The 16,904-nt window shown below is 47.0% G+C and overlaps 1 protein-coding gene across 4 annotated transcripts in view; it reads right to left on the bottom strand.

The window, feature by feature from the left end:
* The window catches only part of TPD52 (tumor protein D52), a 43,767-nt gene extending 36,101 nt beyond the window's left edge, over positions 1–7,666 (bottom strand). For 2 of the 4 annotated variants that reach the window (XM_083825740.1, XM_083825743.1), the window contains exon 1: positions 7,504–7,666. In XM_083825740.1, coding sequence (XP_083681866.1) covers positions 7,504–7,651 — 148 coding nt within the window. In that variant the 5' untranslated portion in view covers positions 7,652–7,666. The other 2 variants (XM_083825741.1, XM_083825746.1) reach the window with 2 other exon arrangements.
* Between the last annotated feature and the right edge of the window lie 9,238 nt (positions 7,667–16,904).

The following is a 16,904-nucleotide window of genomic DNA, read 5'->3' as shown; positions in this document are numbered from 1 at the left end:
CATCCCTTAGCATTTTTAATCCAGCACTGGGAGTCCAAAGGCTGGATTTACTGGCTTGTCAAACCCAGCCCAAGTTCCTCCAGCCGCAAATCCTTTTTCCTTCGTTCAAGTCCTTATATAGGATTTTTCTCCCCAGTGTGGTGTCTCGCTGTCTGTACGGTACTTCCACACCTTGGCTGGTATGCATGTAATGCAACACCAGGACTTCTGTTCCTTGACATAACTTTACACAGGGTAACAGGGCAAGAAAAACTTGCTCTCTACCACCATTATTAGCATGAACAGGCTTCATGAGCATCGTAACTGAACATAGCGCCTTGTGCTGCTGTGGAAGCTGTCGTCCTCAGTGCTTCCACCTGCTATGTATTATACATTTGCCAGCAAAGCATAGGCACGCTCACAGATAGCACCACGTTACTGAAATTAAGCTGTAATTTTGTTTTAGCTTCAGATATTCCCCCGTGAGACTTGCTAGCACTTAAAAACAGGCAAGCCAGTGCCTTGTGGCTACATTACAGAGAATTAAACAGCTGAAGAGAAAACAGACCACCAACTGTCCTACCTACAAGCTCTTCCTACTAATAAAACATTAAGCACAGAGAGTTTTCATTATGTAGTCTCACAAGTAAACTGCTTTAAGAGACTATCAAGAATATTAAGCTACCGAATACATCTCTTGCTGCACCCTTTTCAAATCCCTGGCCTTAACATCGATGGATGTGTTTGTTCAAAAGATCGATGTGTGCAGAGAATGAGCGGCAAGGCATGCATGGCATGGCTCTTTGTGAATAGCCAAATTGTCACTGACACGCAGTATGCACAGTCACATGGCGAAGCAGAGCACAATAGAGAGTCAGGAGGTGCCAATTCAGGGATGTCCTTGCTTCAGATAACAAACAACAGCATCAAATCCAGGTATTTTTCAGCCTATGAGGCCGCTGAGGACACAAGCTTTTGCTGGGTAAAGGAGCACTGGCTTAAATTCTAGGATATGCACAGCTGAAGCACGAGGCATTTACAGTGGTGCCATAAAGGACAGCAAGTAGATAAAACAAGATGAAAACACAGGGGTGTATTCTTACCTCATAGCACAGCAATTTAGACATATGATTCTCACCAGAACAAGCTGATCCTGCACATCTCAGTTATGACCATTTAAAAAAAAAAAAGCCAGATATTTGAAAATGTATTTTCCCCCCCTAAAAATATATATATATAAATATTTTTCCCGTGGTACTCCATGTGAAGCCCGGAGCTTCCCCGCTGATCAGCTGCTATTTCCTATTGAGCTGTAGTCACAGTGAAGGACCACCAATAGCACTACAATTTGCATCCCTTTAAGTACAGCTGCTTTACGCTGGCAGCGCTGAAGCATCTGCCAGGAGCCAACCTGCAGAGCAGGGAAGCTGTCAGCGTTTCTCTGCTGCTCTAGCAGCCAGGATTATTTAGCCAACACATCCGAAAGTGCAAAAGCTGGTAGTGAGGACAGCAGTACTAACCCGAGAGATGACTCTGTGCCCTTGGTACAGCTTGCGGGAGTCGCTGGCACTCCATCAGTGTCTCACCCATGGCTGTCACAATGAAGAAAACCCTCTGCGGCTTAGGTGTAGCTTTAATGTGTGCAGTCCCCCAGCAATTTTGAGGAACTACAAGTTCAGAAATCCCTGCTTTCCAGCTCACCCCGCAATTTGGTTTCCTTAGCAGCTGCAGGCCATTCAAAGTGAAGATAGGGCTACCTGTAGGATATTGGCCAATTCGAATTCCCATCTGTCTTTTCCAGAAGGGTTTTAGTTACAAAAAAGACGCTCAAAAGCCACAGGCTGTCTCCAAATACAATGACATATTCCTTTTTACACAGTGAGGAGACTGAATCATTGTAACAAGCATCTGTAAGTAGCACCTATTAAATAAATCAGTATGATTTTGCCTAAAGGCAAAGTTACAATCACAGGTTATAAACACAAACTCAGATGAGAAGACTGGGCCTGCCCTGAAGGCTTTACTGTCTTGTCCTTGTTCATAAAGACAGAAAGGCAGCGGGACCAGCAGCGCACTGAGCTACCGTGCTTTGTGCAGTGACTTCTCATTTCCTCCAGGTGATTATAAAAGTACAGAAGGTAAGCCTGGAACTATCCATGTAAACATGGGACTTCAAAATACTTTGTCCTGAGTAGGATGGTGCCGTCCCATGCAAGTGTTGCTTGCATGGGAATGCAAGTAGAGCGCCGGAGGCAGCTCCTGTGGCAGCTGTACGCTGGGTTTCATTGCACAGCCACAGAACTGGGGCAACAAACAGGCTGCACCACCTGCTGTGGAGTCAGATCCCAGCTTTAATATTCCCCCTAGATCAGATGTTATCACAAGTAACAGGCAAAGCAGCCAGAAGTAAAGGTCAAGGTTTTAGAGAGTTAATGCTTCCATGTTCATTCACGAATCCAGACTTAAGATGAGCAATTATTTTTCAGACTCACTCTGCACTTTGTCTCCTCCGCTGTAGTCACAGATGCAATTACCTCCAAAGAACCCATCTTCCTGCGTACAAAGAGCTGAGTCCAGTGATGAGCTGTACTCGTTCAGGGTGGCTGTTATGCTCGTGTACGGCCATAAACGGACACGGTTGTGCAACTCAGTGCTGAGCTGGCCACGGCTACTGAGGGGGCTAACACATTTTAGACCTACGTCCGTGGACATAGTTGGGCAACACAGCACAGCAAGTCATCTGCTGCAGCTTGCAGAGTTCACATGACACCTTTGGTTGCCAGACTGAGAGTTCGGTGCCAGTAAGTGGGACCCACGAAAGCTCCTCAAACCACACAGGACACCTAGCCTAAGCAACAGAAAGTGCTAGAGAGCTGTCCTGAATGCCTTTTCTTTCCAAGGCTATGTACTTCACTTGGCACCAGAAGAGCCCTCCATTCATTCAGAGCCTTGAGTCATCTGCTGGAAGCAATCTGTCTTAAGGAACACGTCCAATGTTTTTATTTCCAAACGCAGCAGAAGAGCACAGTCAGCTTGGCTCCTTTGTAAGGCAATGTCTAGAAGGATTTAAATGACCTAAACCACAGGATTTTGTTAACCTAACTGAAAAGGGGAGACAAGTGCATACTGAACCATCAATGTCATGGGCAAATCAAAACTAGATACTCAGTGAACCTGTACTTGCCATATCCTAGGTGGTTATCCCCTGTTATTAAGGGTAGGAAAAACAGACAAGCAAGTAAATAGGCTTTTTTTTTTTTTGGCCTGGTTTATCAGACATACCCTGAAAGCACTTACTACATTAAAGTCCTGGCAACCAACGAGGGCCATACATTGGGACAGAAATCCTGTGCAGTATGTCCCACCTGAGGCAGTGTTAGAAATCCTCAAAAGCAGAATTCCACCTTGCCAGTTAGCTTTACCATCAAAAACAGACACTTCACATGCGAGTGCCTTTTCAGGGTCAGGTAGCAGCTGGCTAGCAAGTAAGAGAATCTATACTTTTGACTTGTCCTGCTGAAACCCTTTAGTAGAAAATTAATCTTTCACACCTTTAAGTGTCTACAGATCGTCTTAAAGATCATATCTATATGTACATACCGGGGTAGATAAGCAGGCTCCTGGTGGAATTCAGTAATGCCACAGGCTCCCGTCTCACCAAAAGTGCTGTACATTGCTGAAAATATCTGCAGGTGACTTTTACCTGCTAGTGCCTGAGCGTCTTCAAGTCCAAGGTCACTTTTGCAACTCAGAGTTAAACTGTGAACTGCTTAGATGCTTGATAAGAAACTTTCCTTGCAGTCCTAATCATTTGGACGTTGATGCAATTTTCATGGGGCTCTTAGCTGAAGACCTCCAAGTTAGGAGGCATCTCCGATTAGCTCTGAAAACCCACCATAGTGAAGCTTTACATTGCACCTTCAGCACTGCAGCGTGGTCATTTAGGTGTAGTACAGTTATCTGTCCTGGAACAACACCTGAAATACTTAGGGGAACGAAATCTTTCAGAGGGCCAGGCTTCATGACACCCCCCTGCGTGAAACTCATTTCTTCTAACTAAACCTGCTTGGTGCATGCAAAAAGATGTTAGCTGAGAACTCATACCTCTCCTCCGTAGCAGGATGTGACGCCCACTCTGTACAGCTGCCAGCAAGCGTGTGATAAATAGACATTAGGGGAGTTCATCAGCAAAATTAAAAAAAAAAAAATCCGAAGTTGGTGGTACCTGTGGTGCAGAGTCGCTAGAGGGAGCGCCGGAGCACCCCGCGGGTGCGGAGTTTGCCCGCTGGTTGTTTCGTGATTTCCCAGTGAAGGATTGGTACCTGTGTGCTTCTCTTAACGAAGACCCCAGAACTCCTAACAAGGAGTATTTTGCACGCAAAAGACTCGGCATAGATGTACACACAGATCCACGAACGCTATAAGCTTTACCGCATCAAAGAATGATCTGTAACTATTCGTTTGATGTTAACGTCGCTTTTTAATCCCCTTTGCCAAAGTTACTAAACCTCACACCTACCCAGGAATAACCTTCCCGCCCCCACTCTTGAATTCCTCATGGAAACAGAAGAAAGCATTTCTAACTTGGTAGTGCAGCGTCCTCTGGTAGCGTTGGTTCAACCACAGCCCCAGGAACTCTGAGTCCTCAAGCCTCCGAGCTGTTTCCAGTTACAACAACTACATTGATCAGGGAAGCACACTACTTTCGTTACCACACGCGTTACTATCTGCAACAAGCATCTTTACTGGTGCGGTAAATATACCGTAGCCAAAGCTTTAGCTAAATTATATCTGTGTCAACTAACCGCTGCTAATTAGTCATAAATATTCAATTCCAGAACAAGGGCTAACTGGAACATTTTCACCTTCGAAACACTGATACTAGGGATAAAAGGAGGTCACATCTTCCGTAACTCATTATTAAGCTATTTCTAAGGCTGCAGTGCTGTACAGTTACTGCACGGTAATTAAGAAGCAGGGGACCTGGGGTTGCTTTTCAAACTGTAGTTAACTTCCAGTGTACTCCTGTGAGATAACTAGGTAATACCAGGTCCACTTCATTACCGGCAAACCAAAGCACAGAGGCTTCTTTATAATTTGCTAGAAACAAACAAGAAAACAGAAACAAAAGATTTGGTTCCTAATACTGGAATACCATTAAAAGCTTACAAGGAAAGAAAAAAAAAAAAAGATGACCCAATTAACTAGAACTGCTGCAAGTCTTTTTTTTTATATATAGGTTTTTATAACAAGATAAAGAGTATTTCAAAAGCCTGCTCACTTTCATAATGCAAGCCATAGAATTTCAGCCTTTACATTCATCCACTAAACATTCTTTCCTTACTTGGCAAATAAAGTCATCCCTTACAGTTCCCCAATAGCGTAGCTTCTAGTCTTTTAAGAGAGACATTTTTTGACATTCTAAGCATATGGCTGTTCTCACTGATACGACATTTCACTGAGCCAGCCAACATGAAGTGAAAAGATGAGCAACAAATCAGACCATAAACACCACGATTAAAGATTCATTCATCTCATGAATGTTTTACCAGCAGTGCTGCCTACTTCCTGCCACCATCACCCAGTCAGGAGGTGCTTCCACCACAGTCTCACTCAGAAACATGCTTCCAACACAAGATGCACAACAGCTATGATTTGTATGTTAGTTTTTCCATCAGACTGCAGTGAAGGCAACCACACTACACCTCCTAATGATACCTTCTAGCTCCTACCTGATCTCACAAAGCTCATTTTGAAGCTCCACTCTTGAAACTTCCCCCTAGGCAGATAGGCTGTACTTCTGATTTCAGAAAGAACAAAACGGATCAACCAGACCTCCTCCCTTCCTTCCTTCCTTTCCCACCATTTACCTATGTGTTCAAAACCAGCACGGAGATCACCTGATTTCTCAGTGAACCCAAACTTCCACCAGAAAGTCTCAGAAAATGGGTCACCCACCTCCCCGTTCAGAAGCAAACGAGGTGCAGGTGTGGTTGTGCAAAGTGAGCCACCTGGCATCCCCTGCCTGAATGGCTTTCATCTTTCCTTTTTTCTCCCACCAAAGAGAAATCTCTGCAGTTGCTGTGTTTGCAAGAGACTGTGTACTTTGTGCCCGAGTTACACATCCGTGCATGTGCTAAATGCAAATATGAGGGTGTTCTTATTTGCCCATGCAATTGCTGAGGCTGCATGCATGTAATGAAGCTTGCTGCATGCTTTGAGAGCCCTGCAAAATCAGTCCTCACCACAGCAGCAGCTCTCTGGATCCATAAATAAACGCAAACTGGGTGAATAGCTGAGAAACCTCAGAGCCTGAAACATGCCCCTACTCTCCTGGAACAGTATTTTTGTGTTACCTATTTGTCATTTCCATTACTTCACTAAATAAGCAATCTTAAGTTTCAAGTGTGAATCCAACTAATAGTCAGACTTGGTGTCACTAAAGATCCTGTTCCCTGTATGGCTGCAGAAGTTAACTGTCAGCAAGGTAACTTTCTTACGCAATTTTGCACGAAAGTCATTGCAGTGTGTTGGTGTACCCACACTGCACGATGCTCACTGGAAGTGCTGAAAGACTGTGTTTCCCTCTGTAATGCAGCCGTTCACACATGCATCTGGCCCTGCGTGCACGCTTGTTTGCCCTCTCTTTTGCACATCCATCAAGTCCCAGCCTTTCCATTTCTCCTTCATGCAGCCACAAGCATATTTGATCGCTCCAACCCACAGTTATTCTCATTTCCCTCATCCTCAAAGACAGCATCTCTGGGATCTGGATCAGGTGTCCAGCGGCAGGACCCAGCACCGCAAACCACAGAATCACAGAATGGCCGAGGTTGGAAGGGACCTATGAAGATCATTGTTCAGGATGGCATCCAGGCGGGTTTTGGATATCTCCAGAGGAGACTCCACAACCTCTCTGGGCAACCTGTCCCAGTAATCTGTCACCCTCACAGTAAAGAAATGCCTCCTCATATTCAGCCAGAACCTCCTGTGCTTCAGTTTGTGCCCATTCCCTCTCATCCTTTCACTGGGCACAACTGAGAAGAGACCAGCTCCATCCTCTTGACATCCTCCCCTCAGATATGTATACACATTGATGAGGTCTCCCCTCAGTCTTCTCTTTTCCAGGCTAAACAGGCCCAGCTCTCTCAGACTGTTCTTGTATGACAGATAATCCAGCCCCCTAATCACCTAAGCAGCCCTCCTCTGGACTCACCCCAGTAGCCCCACGTCCCCCTCGTACTGGGGAGCCCAGAACTGGACACAGCACTCCAGGTGTGGCCTCACCAGGGCTGAGCAGAGGGGGAGGATCACCTCCCTCGGCCTGCTGGCAACACTCTTCCGAACGCAGCCCAGGATCCCGTTGGCCTTCTCGGCCACAAGGGCACATTGCTGACACATGGTCAGCCTGCTGGCCTCCAGGGCTCCCAGGTCTCTCTGCAGAGCTGCTCTCCAGCAGGACGCCCCCCAGCCTGTACTGGTGCTTGGGGTTATTCCTCCCTAGGTGCAGGACCCTGCACTTACCTTTGTTGAACTTCATGAGGTTCCTTTTGGACCCAACCCTCAGCCTGTCGAGGTCCCTCTGAATGGCAGCACAGCCCGCTGGGGTACCAGCCACTCCTCCCAGCTTTGTGTCATCAGCAGACTCACTGAGGGTGCTCTGTTTCATCATCACTGATGAATAAATTAAACAAGACTGGGCCCAGCACTGACCCCTGGGGGACACCGCTAGCTACAGGCCTCCCACTAGACTCAACCACTGAGCACAACCCCCTGAGCTCTGCCATGCAGCCAGTTGTCAATCCATCCCACTGTCAGTTCACCTAGGCCGCACTTCCTCAGCTTGCCTATGAAACCAGACCCTGGGCCAAACCTCTGCCAGGTGGCTACATCATGCCCTGGGCTCCCAGCAGCACACGTTGCACCTCCTGCCACCCATTTCGCACTTCGGTAGGGGACCACTGCCAGGGGGCAACGTTCATCTGTTCTGCTGAGCCCTGACAGCTTTGGTTGTTAGGTGTAGTTATAGGATCGTTGGCTATTTAATCGAGGTCTTTGCAGCAGCTTTATGAACCGTATTTTGGTTTGCTCTGGAGGAAAGAGGCATCTGAACAGCTCTGTTGCTCAGGTGGTGGCCTCTACCTTCCTACCGTGGTGAAGAGCTGATATTTGCAGCTGTTCTCTGTGATATCTGTGTTTTTATTTCCCTCGTTATAACAGCTCACACTGGTGTCTCTAGTGTGCTCTCCACTTAATGTATTATCTGCTGCTGTCGGCTTAAAACAGCCTGGGACAAAGTCCATGTTTTCTTTTCAGCTCTTCTATGCTTTATCCTCCAGCGTTTATGAAATAAATCAGTATGTGTCTCTGTGTCTCTAGCCAATTCAGCATTAAGAAAAAATATCACAGATAACACACATAATTCTCCTCTTGTCTATGCCAAGATAAAGTCAGAGTCAACTGACTGGTGTGAAGCTTTCACTGCTATCAAAACAGAAAAAGGGAGGAGGATCAAGCTGCCCATATAACATGTGTCTTGAAGAAATTGAAGGCATGCTGCACAGTTGATCTCCTTACCGAACAGAGCAGCAATAAAGAGGTTTATTTAATTGTGAAAGAGCAATTAACTTTTGAAGATGCATTCCCTGCTCCTGTGAGGAAGCTTGATGTTGTGCAGCACGTTTCTTTCATACTGCAGTCTCCGTGTGCCTGGCAGTATTAAATATGTCAGCTGAAGACCTAAATAATAAATAAGGCCAGGGGAAGACAGACCTTTTAGTAAAGCTTCCTCTGTCCTTAAGTGGTCTTTTATTTCATATTTAAACAGCATGCACAGTTCTCTCCCCACCCCACCCTTCCTCCAACCCTCCCCCAACCCCCCCCTCCAAAAAAAAAAAAAAAAAGAAAGAAAAAGACAACATCTTACACTGGCTGATAATAATAAATACTCCACCTATTTACACTCTCCTACACTAGTGAATGCAAAGGAGGTGTGCACATTTATGAGGTGTGATTACATGTGAATGATTCGCTTGGCTTTTCAGATGCCCTTATCTGGCATAGACTGGCCCTTATCTAACATGGGGCACCTTCTGCTCTCTTCTCACTGAAGCCACCCCTGCAGGCCCCCGCTGCCAAAACCTTGCCACATAAACCCAATGCACCCCCTCAGTGTCCCTGGAGGCTGCACGGAGCCAGATGTGGAGCAGAGCAGGAGGAGAGGACAGCAGAGCAGCCAACAGTCATGAGGCCAGCAGCCAGAGGAAGGCATGTTTAGGTGGCTCTGGTGGGGAGAAAACGGAGGGCGGAAAGCTCCAGCAGGCTTCCTTCCTTGCAAGGCTTCTTATAAAACACTTATCTTGTATATTCTTCTTCAGAACTATAAATAATAAAGGGAATTGGGAAGAATGTACCCTTCTGCAGCCTTAATATAACTGCGTGTGCTGGAGAAGAGAACAGCACAGAGGCCAGCCTCACATGGTCTCCCTAAATAGCCTCCTTCTTGTTGTCACTGTTGGAGACAGGATAAAATCTCCAATATCATGCAAATGATTAAAAAAAGAGTGTTTGATGTAATTTTGATTCTTTTCACTTCATTTTCAGATACAGAAGCTCAAGGGAACACTCTGGTCATGTCCTCAGACCTATCTCTGCCTCCTGGCAAGTTTTAATGACGCTGTGCTGTCCTCATCTAGAGCATGTCCACATTGCAACCACAACTGTTTAACTGACTCTAACCCATAAAGAAAAAAAAAAAAAAAAAGGAAAAAAAAAGTTTTTTCTTAGTTATGGATTCCCCGTCCCTGGAGGTGTTCAAGGCCAGGCTGGATGGGGCCTTGGCATCTGTGCCAGTGGGTGGCATCCGATGGGGTTGGAACTAGGTGACCTTTAAGGTCCCTTCTGACCCAAGCCATTCTGTGATTCTGTGTCTCTGCTGCTGCCCCTCTTGCCCCATGTCAGGCCAGAACACGGCAGCACAAATGTGGAGCCCCGCACGAGCCCCCTGCTTCCATAGCTTCACATCCTCAGCCCCTCAGCTAGTCTGGGTGTGCCGACGTGAGGCAGAGCTTGGGTGAGGATTCCAGTACCATGTGCTCTCTCGTAGGAAAGAGAACATTCTTTGTTTCCTGTGAGGTGCACACGGCCATCGATGTCCAAGTAATGTCCACGTAATATCACAACTGAGTTCAGGCAGAACTGGCTTCAATAAAGCAGATCGAACTGAGAGCATTTCTTCACATGAGGAATGGGGTGAAACCAGTAGTTCTAAATATTTGTTTAGCACTTGCTATTCCCACCTGGAAGGTAACACTGCTCTCACACAGACTGGGAATTTGTAAGTCCTCCTCGAGCTCGAGGTCCCCCACGAAGCGGAGGGGTGGGTTTGAGATGCAGGGTCCCCGTTCTCACCCCACTGCTGGCCTCGCGTCCTTAGGACCCCCACGAAGGCAGTCGTGTAGGCAGAGAACATTTGTATACGTGCACTAGAAGCTCCCGAGGATGTGACATTGTGCCACAGCTGAAATATACTTCTAATAAGAATATAACCCTGTCTTCAGCCTGCTGACCCTGCTGTTTACAGCGCACTCAGTGCTGTCGGGAAGCTGCCAAAGGCTGTCAGCGGTGCCGGAGGAAGGTGCCAATGCCATTTCCCTGCTCTCTGATCTCCATAACGGGGAATATTAATACAGAGCATGAATGCATATGAAGACTGTTATAAAAGTGCGAGGGTTTTTACCTTGACTGAACGGTTTAGAAAACGTGGACAGCTTTTCAGCCAGAGTGAATAGCACGGTTTATATTGACGTCAGCTTAAACAAACTGTCTTTTCCTGCGGGTGCAGCATAAATATTGGCAAATCTGCTCTTACTCATTGGAAATAATGAGCTGGGGAGAACCAGATTCATCCTGTGGCTGCACGAGGCCAATGCCATCTTGCTGAGGCTTTGTTTTGAGGGCAGAGACCTCCCTGGCTGGGAGCCGGGATGCTGAGCAGCCAGCCCAGCTCAGGATCAGGCCCGGGGCAGTGGGGGGGTCAGGTATTGCCATGGGCTCACATGAGTGAAGGGGCAGGCTGGGGGCTGTGCTGGGGGCCAGGTGGGGGCCAGCATGGTGTGAGCTTCCCGGCAGCGCTTCCCAACTAGGGAGCTGGCCTTGGCTCCGTTTTTCCGTCCCCAAAATGAAACATTATTTTTGCCACCATCTCCTAATCTCCTTGGATAGATAGTACTCAAAAGAGAACTGTATCTCATTAGTACAACTTAGAATTTTTACGAATCTTCAGCAGTCTAATTGCCGGGTGAGATTGCAATAAAAGGAGAAAGAAAATGTATTTTAATTTCCAGACTAAAACAGAAGGATTAGGAGATGACAGGTTTAAATAAGTCAGCAGGAAGAACTTTTTAACACACCGCTCATTCTTCCTTACAGGGAATGTAAAAGCCCAGGGGGTTATTCTTATGGACTGAAGAAATCCATTTAGAGAAGCTGGTCTGTGCTTGGGAAAAAAATAAAAAATGAAGGAAATCACAAAATAAATGTTAATGCATCTATTACTCCCATTACTAAACTCATTGTCATCTTACCTGGACTGTGTGGAGGGGCTGAGTAATGGCTGAGCACAATGATGCTGGGGCTGGATTGTAGAATCACAGAATCACAGAATGGTTTGGGTTGGAGGGGGCCTTTAAGACCACCCAGTTCCAACCCCCTGCCATGGGCAGGGACACCTCCCACCAGACCAGGTTGCCCAAATCCCAACCCAACCTGGCCTTGAACACCTCCAGGGATGGGGCATCCACAGCTTCTCCGGGCAACCTGAGCAGCCCTGGATTGCGTTGTGATGGAAATGCACATGGAGCAGGATCTCCCTCCCCTTTTGTCTACACAAATGGTAGAGAGCCCCCGACTGTTGCAGTTGCTTTCATTTTGTTCATTTTACGCTGTGTGCTGGCATAAATATGTGTGGTGGGGAGAAAGATGCTCTCTGGCCCCAAAACCTGTTTTTCAAGGCTGGATTCTGGTGGGGATAAGAAACAGCAATCAAAAAGGCAACAAACACACAGAGAGCCAGAGAGGGGACAGATGGCCCAATTAGAGCACTAACCATGCTAATTTTCCAGTGCTTATCTTATTATTGAAATACTGGCAACTCGGAGGGAAGTGGATATGTGCTGTAAATGAGATGGAGCCTGTTAGTTCTGGAGAAAAGTTACAGAGTGTGCAGAACCAGCCAGGAAAATCCTGACCCCAAGGTTAAGGCTGATGTTTCGCAGGGCTCCTCGCTGCAGAGGGGCCACCTCCTGCTTCCTTCCAGCGACTGCTTGGGAAGTGGGAGCAGCCCGCTCAGATGTGGAGGCCAGCTGCTCCGTCCTGAGCCAGGAGGGATCTGCTGTCCCTTATCTGAGGGACACTTACGGGGACCTGGACCGCCTAGAGAGCAGATTCTCAGCTGTGGTGTCCTGGAGGGATTTGGGGGCTTCTGCAGGGGACAGCAGGCAGGGCCACGGGGGTGTGTGGGGCAGGCTGCCCGCGGGAGAGGTTCCGGCGACCACTGTCAGAGCATTGAACCTGAAAGGGTTGACTGAGCTCTCTTTGAGCCACGTAGTGGTGGACGTGGCTCATGCTGGAGATAAGGAGAACCTTCCCCACTCTCATTCCATGCATTCCTGAGACCTGACAAGGGGCGCCCACGGCCAGCTCCTTCCCATCCCCCAGGCACCCCACAGCCATGAGAGTCTGGGTGGGTATCCAGCCCATAGTGGATTTTTACAGGAGGTAGGAGGGAACAACAAAGTTTTAGCTGTAAAGTAATACAGCCCCAATGCATTTCAGAAATATATGTCTGAAAAGTTACACGAAATGGTCAGTGAGAGTGCCCAGCCATTCAGCTTTCAGGCATTCACTGAGTTAGACCTGTATTTTCAGGGGCAGACTTAAAAAAATAAATAAATAAAAAATAAAGAAAGAAAATGCCTACATCTATTTATTGATCTAACAGCTTTCATTCCATGACTGGGCAAATTGCTGTGGGAAAGGAGCAGTTTGAGCTTTTCTCATCTCAACTCCCATATATTGGTCGCTGAGCAAGACTCGGGTGTGGCAAAAAGATCCTTATGAATGAAATCTCACATAGACAGTATGTGAAGGGACAACAGGCAAAGATGTCCATGGAGGGAATTTTGCACAATCGTGTCATCTTCACAGAGACTGTGTCAGCCCTACATATGCCAGAATGGAAGATGGAGGTTTAATAAAAGATAAATAATTAGCAAAATCTGTGTCCCGAGTTTCCATCTTTTCCCACAGCAGCTGCTATTCCAGCCCGTGGCAGCAACTAATGGTGCTGAAGAGAGAAGAAAGGGAGAAGGGAAAGCAAAGCTATCATAGGCAAAGCTGTTGCAGATGCTGCTGGTGGAAAGGGGACTGAGCAGGGATGGAGGCAGATCGCATGGAAAAGGCTCCAGGGACCCAATGCCAGGCCACCAGCTCTTCAGCTGAAGGGAGCTGAAAGAAGAAGACATCCCGGGCACATAAATACCAACAAGTAACAGTGTGTTCAGGGCACAGAAAAGAAGTGACTGCAAGGATCCCTCATTTTCCTTGACCTAAATACGCGTGTTCATTCTTTGAATATTTTATGCTGCTCTAGCTTGTAGCCTGCATTCCGCTTCTGTGCCTTGGGCTGAATGCTTGATTTCATGTGTAGTTGGTAACAGTCTCAAGAAAGATAACGTAAAAATAATAATAATAATAAAATAAAGGGGAAAGGATGATCCCCTAAAAGAAAAATGAGTAAAATGGGCATTTCTACTGCTAGCATCTGGGGCCACAGAGGGGGCAGTGAAAAATGTGCCTGCAGGGCAAAGCTCTGCACCAAGCACTCCTCTGCCCACAGCACACAGCTTTTCATTTAAAGCACCGGGAGTTATGCAGTATGGAGCTACACTTGGTTAATTTATTGCCCCCACTTTAATCCTGCACGTAAATCATGACAGCAGGCGAGCACGTAGCAAAAGGTGTAGACTGCTCTGCCCTGGCAAGCAAGCAGAGTTACAATAGGAGGTTCAAATATGAAGAAACTCTTACATGCCAGTTTAAAACACTCCCACATTTTCTATGTTAAAATGTCCCATCAGCCCAACAGCAGTCTTTCAGCAACAGGGCAGAAAGTCCTGTATACAAAATGTAGAGAGGGAAATTTTGATAAGTAAACCGTTTTCAGTATCATATCTCTGATAATTTCTTAGGATGAGATTTAAAAAAAAATAGTTCAGAATTAAAAGAAAGGATTTGGATGGCCACTTTTTAAGCAAAAACATCAGGTCAAAAAGAGAAAGCTTTTCTCTCTTTTTATTTGAATAGTTCCATGCTGTATCGGTAGCACGGTGATGAAGCTTTTCCTTTGCTATTCCATGCACAAATGGGCAGAAGCTGGCATCTCCATCCTGAGTTATGAATCCTCCTGAGTTAGGTTTCTGCCACAGATCCACTGGCACTCCCCCTTGGAGGTGTCTCTTTCTTCTCGCTGACAAAGAGCCTGATTGTCAAATTTATGGCCAAAACTAGGTCTAAAGCCAAATGAGACAAATTAAAGCATTAATCATTTACATTAAGCAGCTGAAACAGTTATGTGAATTCCCTGTGAGCAGCTCCCTGTTTGACAGAGCAGTATCTGTGAGCCTCCATACTTCCCACACCTCAGGCGGGAGCTCTGCTTCTGATTTCAAGCCAGGTGGACCTTGAGACAGGAAAAACAGGCTCAGAAGTCACTTGGAGGTCTCAGAAAACTGCTAAAATTGTTCTTTGACATTTCTGCTTGGAGCTGCTGAAACTGTGGAATAGTGAGGCAGTGCGTGAATAAGTTACTGGGTCTACAGACAGGAGGTTGTTATCACAAAATGCTGCCCTGCTGGGGGAACGGTTCCTGGGTGCTTCCTCCAGTGTGTGAAGAATCCAAAGGAAAAGCTCAAACTGGCAAAACCATCTTTGTGGACAACTGGTGAGCAGAAATTTCCTGAATTTGTCATCTTTGCAGCAGAGATTTTGTGTTCCCATGGGGACATTACCCTGCACATCTACAAGGCTCTCTGCCTTGTTTGGGGAAGATGAAAAAGGGAGCTCCCGTAACCCAGTTTGCACAAAGGAAATACTCCGCAGAGGTGCCCATCAATAAATGATGAATTGCTCTGGGCATGTCTCAATCATACCAACCGTGCTCCTCTGATAGGAAGATTTTGCTTCGGGGTACATCGGTGTGCACAAAGTGTACAGGATCCGTACTGAAAGGAGGCTGGGGGGAGATAAGTAGAGAGTAACAGTGGTTACAGATCTGGGAAGTATTCCAAAAGGGAGACAAAATCTGAGAATAACAGGGATTAAGTACAAATTAAGATACAGGGAAGCAGGCGCGATACGGGGCATCCCCTAGAATGGCTCTCACAGGAATAAGGGGAGGCTGCTGGTGAGAGAAAAATAAGAGAAAGCGACCTAAGTTTGGGATTGCTCTGGTCCGTTCTTAAAGGATAGATGCAGTTAGCTCATAGAGATTTTGCTGGTGTGTGACGGGATGCAATGTTTGTCTAGTGCCAGGCTGTGGTGGTAATCACTGCTTTTGAAAGAAAAAAGGATCAATTTTTGCATCTGGTGATGATGATGGTGGTGGTGATGATAATAATAAAAAGAATGCTTACACCTAAGTCTAACTAATCGTTCTGTGGACGGTGGGTGAGTAGGCTACAATATAATGAGTAGGCTGCAGCATAAATGCTCAAAGGTGCCTGAAAACTGTAGTTTCTGGGCTTTGTGCACTGCTAGTGTGCTACCTACACAACGGCTTGACTGTCCTGAGCAATATGCTAGAATTCCCAGGCCTGGGGATTTAGAAATCAATGACTTCGTCATTGCTAAAATCTCAGTCCGGTGCCGTTAACTTAATAATTTGCGTGCGTGCTGCGGGAAGTGGGCATCGCCTGGTGCCCGAGCACCAGCTTCCAGCTGTCCCTCCGGGGCTGGGGCAGGCAGCACGGAGACGGCCCGGCCAGCCAGAGGCCGCTGACTCAGCTGGGCTGAAAAACGCAGAGGGGGCACTGCCAGGCGCCCCCCTGCCTGCGCTCGCGGATGCTTGGAGCAACAGTAGCATCCAGCGGTCAGACTGCTAATTACACGGCGTGAGGGCTCTGCCTGCGGGCAGCGTCTTCCCACCGTGAAGAGGTGGGTGAGAGCAAGGCTTGAACACCGAGCATTGCACAAAATTAAACTTGCATGTGGTGGTATTAACACAAGAGTCTTCCGTAAAGGTTGGTGTGGTTTTTTTTCCTGTCCATGCCAAGTGCGAGTAGAATAATCCATCGTGCCTGATTTAAGTTTGCAAACACGAAGGCTGAGCCTTTTGCTCTGGCTGGATGTCAGAGCACAGGGCTGCGTTGTCAGAAGTGGGAAGGCGAGGGGATGGGAGGGAGGGAGGTCCGGTGTCCCTGGGCTGACGTCTGGGGATGAAGCTGTGAGCACAGGACACTGCGTGGTGGCTGTGCCGCAGTGCTGTGACCTGTCCCCAGCCTGGGGACCTCACGCACCAGACACAGCTCAGAGCTGGGGCTGGAAACAGCAGGATGCCAGCACTGCGGTGGGGCATAGGTGGATTCCGCTCTTACAGCTGCCTTTACTCCTCCCAGCAGCATGGGTGCTCGCGAGAGAGCAAGGCACACCTTGGCCGGCCAAGAGAACAGGAAGACAAGGCAGCTAGACCAGGATGTTTAAAATTTAGCAGATGGTAACCACAGTCAGATATCTAGGGCTGTTTTTTTTTTTTTTTTTTACCCCTGGAATTGCAGCAAAGCTATGAAAAAGAAAAAAGAAAAAAGAAAAGAGATAAAGAAAAAAAAAGATAAAAAGAAAAAGGGCAGGGGAAAGAAACAGATTTTAGG

This window comes from Anser anser, assembly GCF_964211835.1.
Source record: "Anser anser genome assembly, chromosome: 2".
Taxonomy (NCBI): domain Eukaryota; kingdom Metazoa; phylum Chordata; class Aves; order Anseriformes; family Anatidae; genus Anser; species Anser anser.
This window is presented reverse-complemented; position numbering and strand designations above follow the sequence as displayed.